Genomic DNA, 14,618 nt, shown 5'->3' with positions numbered 1-14,618 from the left:
CATTACAGTGAATATAGCTACTGGTTTATTGCAGGTTCTGATAGGTAAAGTTATGAGTACTGAGAATTGCCTAACCCTCTTTTAGTGTGCTTTGGGCTTCCGAAGGCTATTTCCACTATTCGTTCATGTGGCAAGAAACAATAGGATGACCATTTGTTTCTTCATATTTCCTCTCCCCGTTCCAGGTGACACAATTTTAGCATTGCCAATTTTGTCTGCTATTGAACAGTGATTTTTTTGAACTGCTGTGCAGAAGACATGAAATATCATAAATACATATTTCACATTCATATTTAACGCTGCCTAGAAGATCCACAGTTATTTGCTCACTCATACGCCTGTTGTATTAGGCTTTACATGTCTAGGTTCAAAATAACATTGCTTTTGTAAATATGTTACTGTAGTCACTTCTTATTCTCTTTCTTCTGAGTCACATACTGGATATGGGAGGACTTCCATTAGCTGGGCATGCATAGAAAAACTTAACAGCAGTTCTTGCTTCTGCCAGTAAGGTTTCTAGAAGTTAGCTAAAAGTTTATTTTCTTAGTTGAAGCTTACATTTTTCAGGAGCAGACAAGGATATATGATGCACGCTGCATTGACTGAATGTAAAAACATCTACAAATAAACGTGGTTTTGACTCTGAACAACCATTTTTGAACGGCTGTTCTATGTCTACTACAGCAAGTATCAAAGGGTTGATGTAATGAATACAAACCCATTGGCATCGATGAGCTCTTCTTCACTGGTGTTTGATGCAAAGCTGAAGCAAGACCTCACCACGATGCCACCGGTTTCTGCAGATACGCAAATTAGGGGTAAGAGATGCTTGTTTAATGCATGTTTGAAAAAGGTGCAGTGAGCTATTCTCTCACTGCTTTTTGTGAGTAATCATTTCAAACTGTAGCAGTTTTTTTTGCTCTGATGTTTACCTTGCCTTGCACTATGTCAAACAATGCTTTAAATTCATAAATATTACTCTCCTGTGCTTTGTAAACATTAAACCGAGAGACTATTCATGCTCTTGATGACTGGTTATCTTTTCTGCTAATAAGCCCCGTGCTTCAGCATCGGTTCCACCTTTACATAAAAGATTTGGTTTCCATATTAAGACTTCAATATTTGACCCACAGCTGTCGAATTGAACATAATGCTAGAGAGTAGACACAAAAGTCTCCTCGTAAAAACAAGCGGTTTTGTCGTAGTTTGGGAAAAGACATCGAATGCCCTTTTATTGCAGTGCCCATGCATATATTTACCTTCGAACCAAGTTTGCAGTGCAATTAATAAACTAATTAAATAGTGAATGTAACACTCACCACCAGGCCCATGGGCACTTGCTCTGAGTGTGTAGTGGCGTCCCAGCACAAGTTCGTACACCTTCTTCTGCTCCTCCAGGAAGCTCAGTGAGACCCTGTAGAGCTCATTCCTGCAAGTTTGCAAAGGCTTCCATTATTCTTTGGTTCCCTCCACAGCAAGCCATTTATATCAGTGCATTCATATAGGCAGCAACTTAATAATTTGCTACCTGCAAAAATGCTTCCATATCCTGCTGTGTTAGAGTGAAGGAGAGAAAGCCTTATTGTTAAGAAGGGTGTAACGCTCACACGAAGCAGCAAGTCCGGCTGGCTGCTCTACGCTGTATGAAAAGGAATGATGAAATCAGATTTAAAAGGGACTTGTGTTTAATCAACAAGCTTCTTTCAGTGCTTTAAATGTTAATATCGTGTCCTCCCGTACATCTGCTTCATTTACCTACCAATATAAAACTTAACTAAATCACATAGCAGTTGGATGCCATTTATATGTTATATCACGCTTACTTCAACATGCACAATTAACATGCTCACATTTTTTTTTCTAGAAGTTCCACGTTAGTTAATGGCATATGTGTCCACAATATGTAACATGTGAGTCAAAGCAGTCTGTCTCCTATCCTTGAAGCAGATAAATGCATGGCTCAGTTAAACAATTCTGAGCGAAGGCATGGGGAATGGATGGGGAATGGATGCGCTTCCCTATATAGCAGGTATTTCTTGCTCTTTCTTCTTCTGCCTTCGCTCGTATAGAGTGGTGTTGGTGACCACCGCTGCGTCCGTGGCTCAGCGACACATTGCGGTGCGGAGATGAGAACTTCCCTTCTCAGACTGTACACATTTATTTACTTTTTTTTTATAACTTATTTACATCAACGTCGTCAGATGCGACATGAAAACATAGAGGGCTAACTGCAAATGGGTGAACGATCGGAGGTCAGAGGCTAGCAGAATCAGGCCTTGGCCTTCTGCTACACTTTAGGCCGGAGGCCCTTGAGACCTCCGTCAGCCTAGCCTCCCTCCTCGAACAACCCGTCTGCCCTCGACTCTCGTCCGAGCCCAACTCTCCTCCGAGCCCAACTGCCCAACCTCGCTTCCTTAGCTTTACCAAAATTCGAGTGTAGTCCGTTGACCAATCAACGACTAGTCACTCTGTGGCCAATAACATGCAGTGTTTCACAATGAGCTGGCCAATCACTGTGCCCCATATACCCCTCTCCTACGCATGTCAAGTAAAACAAACACAAAGCACGCACTCAGCAGCGAGTGGTTGCGCAAGCAAACACATACATCTACGATTTACACTCTCTCCCGAGGTCTTCCCTCTGTTCATGCAAGAGGCGCCAAGCAGTCGCAAAGACAAACGGCATCGACGGTTACGCTTCCGAAAACACACACATAAAAACACATGCGCAAACCTCAGGCCCAAACATTCCGATCGCTGCCCTTGGTTGGTTGCACGCGGGCGGCGGATTCAAAAGGACGTCCAGGCGTCTTCCCGAGAAGACATGTCAACAGCGGCTCCCTCTGCAGCGCATTCTCCCCAGCCCGTGTTCCACCGCGTTTCGGGATTTATGGCCTCCGCGCCCTTTCCCCTCAAATATCGCCGAACCCACAACCACTGCGCTTACGCTGTGCCTTCTAACTGCTCTGTCCTGCCTCGCTCGCGGCACGATCTAAGCGCGACTTTTCCGAGAATCGGGACGGACAGAACCGGCAGCGTCGCTCGCTGACATGTGTTCTGGCATCACTTCCGAAAAGCGGCCGCCTGCGTGACCATCATAAATCAGCCAGCTTCAAGCTGCCCCTTGACCTTGGTCGCCCCTTCGGAATCTCCCCCGCGACAGTGTACCCACGATGAACACTTCGTTTTTGGGCAAAGCCCGCAAACTTAACTAGGGAAGCGCATCCATTCCCCACGCCTTCGCTCGGAATTGTTTAAATAGCTCTATTATGCAAAACCTTCTCTAAAGTAAGTTTTTCGTAAGAAAAAAAAGTAAAGGCTCTCACAAGTGTGGATTCATGCAAATGCAAAAACCAATGCAATAAACTACTCCTTAATTGGCACTTGAACTTTGAAGTTGAGAAAGCATATTGATGAAGGTTGCGGCGGTAGTATCTATGTATAATTTAGAAGAGTACCAGCATACAGTTAAACTGCATGGAAATATCTTTGGCACGTGTGTACATGTAGTAACGTCCATTTCATTTGTGTTGAAGCTAAACTGTTTTCAGCTCCAAATCTTTGTAAAGCACTCGAGAAGTGGTAATTAAAACCAGAGCTAGGCTTCAGCTCATGGTTGTCAGGTGGTGTTCTTGTGCCTGCCAACTTAAGCTTGTAGGCCTGCGTGGCCCTACTCTGGCACACATGCTGCTTCTAGAACCTAGGAGCTATGACAAGATGTCATTTAGTTTCAATACTGTGTTCTGCTTGAGTGCTGCTCATGAGTTTGACATAAGTGCACGTGTGATTAAAGACTGGAGACGCTTTTGTGTGCCTAAGCTTCAGAACAGGAGACGTTAATTTGAGAAAACATTATTGGAACATACCTGGCATTTCGGAAGTTGTTTTTACCGCAGGTGATGACATAAGACTTGTCGTCAGAGAGCTCCAAGGCCTTGTGGACACGAATGGAGATGGCAACTGATCGTTCCTCTGTGCCTTCCTGCAATGAGACCACACAAGATTTCTTTGGTATTGTATATGCGTAAGTCACTGCAGAGACAAGTGAACAGTTAGGCATGTCATCCAGTCGTATTGCCTTGTTACAGTTTATGTGTTTCTGTTGCATCATGTAATGCCAGACAATGTAGGCATTGTGCACCCCTTTTGAATCAAGGGTGTTTTCATTTTTTAACAGATGCAATCCATTGTTTATCCAAAAACTTGGAGGAAAACACTGAAGCAGCAGGACAGTAGATTTATGTGGTTGAACAAGGCAAAATACTTCAGTTTTTGTTGGTATTTGCTGGCGTAGTAAGCTATTTTACACATCATGAGACCTTTCTCACAGGCAACAAAAGTGAATCAAATAAAACGTACAGTTGGTATATTTAGGAAAATTGAGTGGGTTTGTCAAATCATTGTCATTGTAGAGTCCTTGTGGAGTGGCGTTATTGGTAGGAGGTGCATGGTCACCGTCATTTCACTTTGGGGCCCGGAAAAATAAAGCGGTGTGGCTTTCTGCAGTGGCCTTGTCTCCTTGGAAAGCGTTTTCTAACACATACATGCTTGTACTTGTATTGCCAAGCTATGCACGTGCAGAATCACGTGGAGTGCAAATAAACAATATTTGCGAGTCCACCACTATTTGTCTTGACTCCTGCTCTCACACCATGTGGTGTTCTCACATTGTGTGGTGTTTGTTTCTTCCTCTGCCATCATCTCAGTTTCTGACGTGGTGCCATTTAGAACCTTTTGCTAAGCAGTTGAGTCTGCACCTGCTCTTTTCGCCCGAGGATTCTCTGTGCTCCATTCCACCACTGCCCTACCTGTCCACTCCATCGACATAGAGCTAACAAAGCAATGTGCAGTCTAGTTGGATGTTGATCATATATCATATCAATGTTTTTAGTTACTGGCCATTTGTTGGGTGCAAAGGGTGAAATTTTGTAATGCAATTTAAGTACAAAGGAGGACAAAAAAATGCCTCCACACAAAGATTTGGGTAATTGTTTTATTACGAGGTAAACAAGTAAATGTTTTTATTCTTGTTTTTAAGAATAGTGTAGGGTCTTTGCAGCATAGTAAACAAATCTAGACTGATTCAAGACAGAACTGTTTACCATTAGATTGGACAATCCTACAGTATACAATTAAAAATGTGGCGAGACAGTGAGTTACAAAATGGAGTCCGTGGACAACAGATAATAGGCAGCTTAATATAAGATGATGGGTACTAAGATGTAATTAATTTGAACTTCAAAGGACTGGAAGAAATGTCCAAATAGTTTGAAAGTTTACACATTTAGTACCCTGCCTGAAAAGAAAAGGTGCCAAAACTTCGAAAATGAAGAGAGGCATGCTGGAGCAACAACATGGGTGTAAAAGATGGGAACACAAGTCAGTATCAGAACAGCGAGACTGCATTCAAAGATGAAATGAATTGAGCGACGACTCGACTCGCCAGTGGGTGCGTGAATGACAGCTGCCGAACTCGCGGCTAATCCGCTGTCACCTCCTGCTGGCGGCGGAGGATCTCGGGAACCGAAACTACAAGATAGACTTTCCGGTTTTTTTTTTTTTTTTCGTCTAGCAATAAGCCATGCCTCCCGTTGCGCGCACTCCTGGAGTGCTTGGGTGGCACATCTACTTAGCCGCCCTTTATCCTCAAGTAAAATTCCGCGAGTGGACCCCATCAGGTTGATGGGGTGGCGAAGCCTGTAGAGTTAAGCTAGACGAGATCGCGAGTGCCGTATGGATGTTATAAGACATTCTGGAAGGAATAAAAAACCCACGTTATATTAAAAATAAAATAAAGACCGCCAGCGGCTGAGTTTTGATGGAGGCGAAACGGAGAGTCCGTGGGCTGTGCGATGACAGTGCACGTTAAAGATCCCCAAAGATCCCCAGGAGGTCGAAATTTTACTCCGGAGCCCACGTTATTTCGCGTCGTTTGGTTTTCGAGACGATGGTCGGCCATCTTGTTTTCATGAGGCGTAGACGCGTGTAGATTATGGGAGGTTCGAACCTATCACAAGTATCCCACTGTGACCGCTCTAAGCAATCAGAGACGAAGAAGGGCAAGATGATGACGTAGTACATATGTTCCTAGAGCTTTTATCTGCAGTTTTGAACGGGTGCGATACTCACGAAATTCGGCGCGCTATTCGATCGTGTTCGCGGGAATTTTCGAATATTCGAAAGTTTGCAAATATGAGCTTTCTTTTTGTTTTCAGATCAGATACGAAGCGAATAACAGACATATTCTCATGTCGTACGAAATTTCGAATATTCGTAAGCCCCTATAGTTGCGTGCCCTGTGACGCGCAGTAGGTTCAACACGCAACCTTGCGGGCTGCTTTTGTTACTTCCTATTTTATTGGGGAAACATGAAGGGGGGGGGGGGGGGGGGGGGGGGGGGGGGGATCTTGTATACGCGTTTGTGTGTGTCATGATAAAACGGCGCCGCGTCAAGAAGGCAGCACGCTGGTCACGCGGCGAGGGCGCCGAATGCGCGGAAGCCCCCGGAGTCACGATCTCCCTTCACCGTGACACTGAAAGCTGCGATGCCCGTCCCCCGTTCGCCCAAGGACGCGAGCACAGACGATGCCCGTTTCGGACATCGGGACACACACTCGCCGTTCGTGAGTGCGTATCATCCAACACGTCCCAACGGCAGGTGTTTTGCCGATACATATTGAGTTGCGAGCGTGTGCGGCGCGCGTACACCGCGTGCTGCCAAAATGGCCTCCGATCGGCTCCTTCGATGTCTCGTGAGCGCCAAGAAGTTTAGTCCAGAGTTAGCCGTAGATTACTTGGCAGTAAGCACTGCCCTGCGATTCAGGGCGCTATGCGTAGGAAGGAACTTGCAAGAGAAGGCTTTGTATATTTGCTACTGCTATATTGAACAGCCTGTTTACCCGCGACAGTCAATATGGATGGCTGCTATAACTTTGTGCCGTCTGTCACTTGCAGCGAGCTCAGGGCCTACCGTTGACGGGCTATCGCTGGTCATTCCGGCCAACATGCACTCCGCGCACTACCTGCAGTTTCTTGATGCAAAAATACATTTTTGGGGTCCATTGCGCAGCTATCGCGCAAAGAAAAATTTTTTTTTTTTCGTTCTCGTACGTGCCCTTCGCGAAGCCTGTGATTCCACAGAACCCATGTAGCTGCTCCGTGGCATTTGCAGCATTCACGCAAGAGCTCCTGTGAAGATGAAAGCTCGCTTCCGCGCATGCCTCCGCTCTCCGCAGCTGACGCCGTACTACGACGACGTGAAACCCGTTGATATGACACCGTAATAGCTGTCGATGTAGAGCATACCTTATTTCGAATGTCTCCGCACAGCATGTGCGTGAGTGGGATGGAGTGGAGCGAACGCCTTGCGAATATTTTCACGGGCGCGCAAGGTTGCGCCACAGATCCAATAGGGAGGTCAACTGAAGGTGCCCTTCGCTAAATGTCAGTCAGGTTCGCGTGACGCAGATAAAAGCTAAGTATAGAAAATTAACCGCAAACGTATGGCACTATGGGAAGACTTTCGACGCGAGTGTAATGCGCCGCGTTCAATTAATTCGTAGATATGCGGTCGTGCTTTCTTCCGAAAGAGCAATGTGCTTGTCAGTCGAAGTACGAAGTTGCGACTGTCGCGCAGACATCAAGAAAAGTCCCCGAGGATGCCAAGAGACTCTTCAGAAAAACTGTCCTTAGCTATTTCAGTACCTACTGCTGTTCACCCAAAAAAGCCATACACGCACAAACTAAAGATATTCAAAGCCATTTTACTACACCGCGTTCGTACAGCTCTTACCCTGGCCCTATATGCATAGTCTCCGCTGTGTTCCACATGTGTTGCAATGTTCCACATATGTGCATGCAGTGTACACCGCGGAAAAGGCGTGTGTTCGCTTACCTCAAGGAGACAGGAGCGCTTCTGGGTTCACTTGAGGACATTGTCTACCCGAATAATGCCGACAACTTAGAAGGGAAGCTTCGCGCCTTTTAATTTTCCTGCATGCCTCTAATCTAGACTTCAGATGGTGACAGCAGGAGTCAAATATGTGCGATTGCGTTTATAACTATGCAAGTCGGCCAGGTATCAGGTATGTGCCTAATTAGCTGGTTGGTTTATAGGGTTTGACTTCCCAAAGCGACCCAGCTATGAGAAGCCGTAGTGGAGGGCTACGGAGTAATTTCGACCATCTGTGTTTCTTTAACGTGCACTGACATCGCAAAGCACACGACCGTCTTGTTTTTCGATCGTCTCCATCGGAAAGCGGTCGCCGCGGCAAGGATTCGATCCCGCATCCTAGGACACAGTAGTCGAGCGCCCTATCCCCTGCTCTACCTTGGCGGGTCTCATTTGTGGGTCTTGTTTAACATTTGAGTGTCGCTACGATGGGGCAAATGCGGGCAGAATCTGCAAGGCTAGTCTGACCGGCAGCTATAGCAGCAGGCTCAAGTATTCAAAGCACCCTTCGCATTTTGCTCCTACTTTAAAAAGCCATAAGACGCTGTCCTTAGCATTGTTATGATGCCTTTAGACGTCGCTGCCGCGTGCGTTACCGAACGTTGGTTCGCGGCCCGCATGATGCGCGCAGAGTGCTTTGATCACGGACCCCGACCCCGCTGATCATCTCGAGGGACAAGATAAGGAAAAAAAAAAAAGTCTGCTTCCTCAACGTGGCCACATTCGCCGTCAAGAGGCGAAGACTGCGAAGAAACGGGGCCTTCCCTGATCGGCACGCGAGATTGTATGCCCGCGACGGCTGTTGTGCCAAGGCACAGACAAGCAGGCGATAGGCGCCGCGCAGCCAAAGCGTCGGTGTCGACTGTGCTGCGTCCATGGCTGCGTCGCTTACTCCTTGTCTTCGGTGCACGGCTCAGTTAATTGTACGCAGCGGTAGCGCTAGTTGCGAATCATTCGTAGAGGTCTTCGCCTGTGACGGTGGTTGCGAGGACCTGTCTCTAGTGTTTCTGTGTATGACCTGTCTCTTCCCAGACGATTGAAACTGTATTTCAGTGCATAGCTTGATTGACTCTGTGAACTTTCGCGAGTGAAAACAGCGCGTAACAAGGAAGAGACAACATGACGCGGTAATTGGTAATGGCGGTTTGCTGACAGGAGAACTAGAGCACCAAAACGTCCTCTGGCTTGTATATAGTCTCAACACAAGTACCGTCTGTCCCATGAGCAGCAATGGGGAGTCCGGTTTGGTGTAAGATTTCCTTTCCTTATTGTAGTCAAATAGTATGGCCCCGTCGGCACTTGTTTCCTCGTTTGTTAGGCGTCACAGACAACTTAGTCCCCCACCTCCTCCCTTTCCTAATGGTTTTTTTTTTTTCGTCTGTCAACTTCCAACTAAACCAATAGCGGTAGAATTCGTGAGAGTTGCACAATGGCATTTCTTTTCGCGCTTCGATGCATGTCGTTGCTCACACTTTGCTATTCGCAAGCCAGTCTTAAACATGATCTATGCTGCGAAGTGTTTTAACAAAAGATGCATATTGCACTTTTTTTTTTCATATTTTTGAAAGTCCGCAATTTGCGGGATCTGGACGACACAAAATAAGAAAGCAGGTTAAATGGGCTCAATCCGTGTTCTCATTTTGTTCCGCGGACTACGGGTTAATTTTCACGAATTCTTCAACGAAAGTACAAAGTATCTAGCCCCCCCCCCCCCCCCCCCCCTCCCCCCCTTGCCCCCTCCCATTTTTTTTTTCCTGCGTTTTCGGATAACATTTCTGTCGCCATTCTCAGTTTTGGAAGGTACGTTCACGGCGAGTCGCACAAGTAAGTGTCTTCGTTGCTGCAAACATCGCAGGTCTATTTCTTGACTGTCGAAAGCATTTCAGTGTCTCACATCAGAAACATTAAATTGTGACTTTTGCAGCCTGCGCTCTCGAAGATTGCAATAAACCGAGCTGCGTAGCTTCGTAAATCGGCGTTGTACATTTGAGACCTCAAAAAATGTTCGAAAAAAAGAAAAAAACTGACTGACTGATTTAGCAGGAGTTGTCGGGTTAGTAAGTGATCGTTTGCGTGAAGCCATGAGAGAATGTGCTAAAAAACACGACACACAGGAAAAGGACACACAGAACGGGATGAGAGCCCTTCCTGTTCTGCATGCGTCCTCCTGTGTGTCCTGTTTCTTTTTTTTTTTTTTTTAGCACATTTTTACAGACTGCAGATTACTGTACCCGTCTGCTTCTATGCCTCGTATCAAGAGAGAACAAGTAGCACTCTTCACTGTAATAGCGGAAATGCTATTGTGCCCCAACTCTTTGTTTTGTTATTTGGCAGATATCGCGAAAAAAACAACATATAAACCGTCTTGGAAAAGTAACTGACGAACCTACTGTGCCGATAGTATAGCTTATTTCAGTTCCAGTGTGAAAAAGAATAACACGTTGTTGTCTGCCGCATTTGTGAGTTGTTTTCTGCAAGCGCAAAGTGTTTCTGGAGTTTGCAAGAATTTGTGGCTGTCACGATCGTTACTTCTGGATCGGTACTCGCTTTGCTCCTACATGCGCAAAAGTTCGTGCGATGGCTCTTCATATCGTAGCAACTGTTCGTGAAAAAACAAAAAAAAAATGGACAGGCACTGGCAAGAGAAGCTGCGGCATTTCGCGACGGCGGTTTGAATTCCATGCAATTTTCATCTGTTCGAACTTCGAAGCTCTGCCTTTTAAGCCATAGGCAGTGAGAAAACACAGTCACTGCATAGTTTCGTTTTCGCGCTTTCTATCGTGTGTGCTCGCTTTTCTTTGGCGGGGCCGTTTCGTCACCAATAGCAACCAAGTTAGCGCCGTTAAGCACTTCATTGTGCTCGGTGTAGTTGAGCCAGTCACAACAGTGTCAAATTTCAAAATGGCTGCTGGCACTCGTTGCACTGAATGACAATATAGCGACAGGTCATGCAGGAAGACGCTTGAAATTACAAGCTAGGTTTATACTGCTTCGAAGTCCGCGGAGCTATTTCGGGGCCGTACAACAGTGCATCAGCCGCACCACTGGGTTGTGCTGCACTGGGTTTCTGCCTTAATTCACAAAAAAGGGGTTAAATTACACCCTTCTTCCCGTGCGGTATGTGCTTTGCTCTGTCTGATGTAGCAAGTAGGTCTAGCTTTTTTAGTTAGAATAAACGCACGAGCATTTGGCAGGTACAATTCTACGTAAAGCACTTTAAAAGTGATCTTCCCAAGGCACTCTAGACAAGAAATATCTCCGAGGCATTAAGATATCAGGGAAGGATCAATTTTTTTACAATGTAGTTATTCTTGAGTACTGGTTTATTGGCAAGCCTTGCCTATAAACGAGACATGGCTGTCCTGAATGCCCGCAAATAGCTTCAGATAGTGTTATGGGGGCAGAAGAACCGCTAACAGTTATACACTGGTGGCATGCGTGTTTCCTCTTATTTTTTTGTTTGTCCTACTGATGGCTTGATTGAAGACAGTTATTAACGCATGGATATTGATCACTACAGGTTGTATGTGAGCGGAGTGAATAAAAAAAATCTCGATCGGGGCGATCATATGAGTGAAACAGCGTGATATGGTTAAGCGTTGCAGCTCCCACTTGGGATTTCGGCGTGTTTGGTCTGATAATTTCTTTTTTACGACGGGTAAAAATCAAACAATGCGAGAACATGTAATTTCTGCTTGATATGTCACGCTACAAGGTTTAAAGAACATGACTTGCTTCCCAATTCCACAAAAATTACACCGCACTATTTATGGTCGAAGTGAGGCGCACTCAATGCCACGTTGCACGGACGTATACTCAAATGCCTGTATTCTAGTCGCTATTTTGCGCGTTTTTACGTTTGTTATCTTTACGGCGAGCTCTGTCGCTGTGGCGCAGTGGTTAAGATGCCCGACTACTGTGCCAGAGTACCCGGGTTCGAACCCGACCTCGGCGGCTGCGTTTCGATGGAGGCGAAACGAAGAGGCTTCCGTGGGCTGTGCGATGTCAGTGCACGTTAAATATCCCCAGGTGGTCGAAATTACTCCGCAGCCTTCCACTACCGGCTCTTCTTTCTCTCTTTACACGTTAACTCCCGTCTTCGTGCCTTCAGGAGCCCACAGAAACAAGTGTGACAAAATACTCCGCCTTTCCCTTCCTTTAAACCAATTAAAAAAATTAAAAATTACTTTTATGGCGGCACGGTTACTGGTACCCCTCTTGAATCGCGAGTGGCGGTAAAACTGCAGTACTTGGAATATATCGTAGGCGAAGTCCGTAGTGCCTCTCGCTGGAATTCAAAAAGGCAGACCAAGTCAAGAGAAAGAAGTGGAGAAATGTATTACAGAAAGAAAAAGAAGGTGGAGAGAACGGAGCGACATTAAAGCTCGCCATAGCTAGATTTTTTTCCGCTCATCATTTCCTTTACACGCAGATCTATTTCTCTTTTTTTATTTTCCCGACAGTTATCTCGAGCGGTAATGCTTCGCTGGTGCCGTTGAATTCCTTGATCAAACAAGTATATACGACCAGTCTCTGTAGATTCAAAATACAATCGGTGTAGAGGCTGCCAGCATGGAAACGAAGACACAATCGTCCACATGCGACCCGGAGCCGATGCACTTGGCCTTCCTCTTTGAGACGTCCGCGCCTCTCCTTCTCCTTCCGACAGAGCTCCTCAAGGAAAATGTATGCAACCTTCGAGTGTCAGGAAATAGCGGGACACGCGTGTAACAAGCCGCACTAACACTGAACGCGGAAACCACTTTGCGCGTCGCAACACAGGCGGGCTATCCGCGTGGTCGCTTGTTCAGTACAGTCTGTATATAATAGGCTTGTACTGTAAATAACCTTCGCGCGGCTGGAGTGCAGCGGAGCACTGGAGACACAAAAGGGAGGTTAGTACCTAGGCGCTAACTAGCAGCAAGCTTTGCTTTAGGAATAAGGGCTGCCACTGTACGATATACAACGTGATAGTACTGCAGTTAACATCACACCGTTTGCCCGCAGGACGCTGCATAGCTGCGCTAACCGCTAACCAATCCAGACATAAACGTAGGCAAGTAGCCAGGATTTCTTTTCTTTTTTTCGGGAGATACCCAAGGTAACTCATTCGATAGGCCGAATGCGTGTATGTGCGCAAAGGGGCGTTGCCGGATGGTGCATGTGCTACGAAAACAGTGCCAAATATTTTACAGAGAGGGTGTGGCGCGGCGACTTGGCCCCTCTTCGGGTGATTAGCCTATTGTTTGGGTAAACAAGAAAAACTTCAATGGTCTATTAACTTGCAGTCCTAAGGGCAATGTGTGACTTGGTTTTCAGGTAAAAATCATTTTTACTGGATTCTTGGACTGTGAGTAAATTTATCAAAAAAGCGGGTTACACATTGTTTTCTCGAAAATACGATTTATAGGGAACGTTTTCCAATGTAGGAAGTTACATACACCGCGGGAAAAAAATTAATAAATATGGACGCAGCTTAACTGCATGGTGGTGGTGAAAAACTTTATTTGGTGCAGCCGCGAAATACTCGTTACAAGGGCTGGGCCGGCTCCTGATCACGGGTGGTGGCCAGCAGGCAGTGCCTGACGGCGACCGCTTCAGCCCAGTCGACCAGTCTCCTTTGTGGAGCCGGTTCTGAGCTGGAGACCGCGATCTCCCAAGCCTCGTTGTCCGTAAGGCACCATTCGGCCGGTGGTTGAAACTCCGGGCATCTGAACATAATATGTTCGAATGTAGCTCTCGGGGCCTCGCAGAGGGAACATTCGGACTGATGAGTAGAGGGGGAGAAGAGTGCCAGCAGTGCTGGGGAGGGAAAGGTGCGGGCTTGAAGGTGTCTCCATGTTATTTGTTGTGGTTTATTTAAGGAGGGGTGTGGGGGAGGGTAGTGAAGTCTTTCAGACCGGTAGTGTAGTGTAATGTCGTTGCAGGTGATCAGCCGATCTCTGGCACTGCCTAGGTCCTCGGTATCTGTTGCTCAGTCGACGTATGCTCGAGCACACAGAATTGGCCGCTTCGTTACCGGGGTTGCCCGAATGGGCTGGTACCCAGATAAGGTCTATGGGTCGGGGTGTTTGAACGTTGGTAGTTAAGATTTTGTGAGAGGCAGCATGTAGCTCGCCTCGGGCTAAATTTTGCATGGCAGTTTTAGAATCGCTGAGGATAAAGGTGGCAGTGGAAGAGACTATCGCGATGGCTATAGCGGATTCTTCCGCTTGTACGGACGTTCGGGTAATGCTAGAGGCTGATGTGATGTGTTCGAAGCGGCTGGATACCGCGCATATCGCATAAGCTGAGCGGTGTGGATATTCTGCGGCGTCCACGTAGACCGTGTCGGGTTCGTTCGCATGTGCTCTTTGTAGGGCACGTGCTCTCGCTTTCCGTCTGGCCTGGTTATGAAGAGGATGCATGTTTTTCGGAAGTGGGTGGACAGTGAGGTGATCGCGGACTGTCTTTGGAACTGCATAAGTTTCTACTGGAGGGGCACCTAACGGTCTAAGTTGGAGAAAGGAAAGAATGTGGCGACCAGTTGGGGTAGTGGAGAGCCATCCTAGTTGGGCGATGCGGTGGGCTTCCACCAGTTCGCTCAGGGTGTTATGAACTCCCATGCCTAAGAGGCGATAGGTTGGGGTGCGCTTAGGTAAGCCGAGAGCTGCCTTATAAGCGTGTC

At 46.6% G+C, this 14,618-nt stretch overlaps 1 protein-coding gene across 1 annotated transcript in view; it reads right to left on the bottom strand.

Moving 5' to 3' along the window:
* The window catches only part of LOC146179671 (uncharacterized), a 161,960-nt gene that overhangs the window by 16,618 nt on the left and 130,724 nt on the right, over positions 1–14,618 (bottom strand). The window contains exons 4-6 of the mRNA XM_084579303.1: positions 3,867–3,982; positions 1,320–1,429; positions 719–797 (exon numbers count right to left, since the gene is read on the bottom strand). Of these exons, the coding sequence (XP_084435429.1) occupies positions 719–797; positions 1,320–1,429; positions 3,867–3,982 (305 nt within the window). The remainder of the gene's footprint in view (positions 1–718; positions 798–1,319; positions 1,430–3,866; positions 3,983–14,618) is intronic.

This window comes from Amblyomma maculatum, chromosome 9 (genome assembly GCF_055883805.1).
Source record: "Amblyomma maculatum isolate TAMU_Amacu chromosome 9, ASM5588380v1, whole genome shotgun sequence".
NCBI classification, from domain to species: Eukaryota; Metazoa; Arthropoda; class Arachnida; order Ixodida; family Ixodidae; genus Amblyomma; species Amblyomma maculatum.
This window is presented reverse-complemented; position numbering and strand designations above follow the sequence as displayed.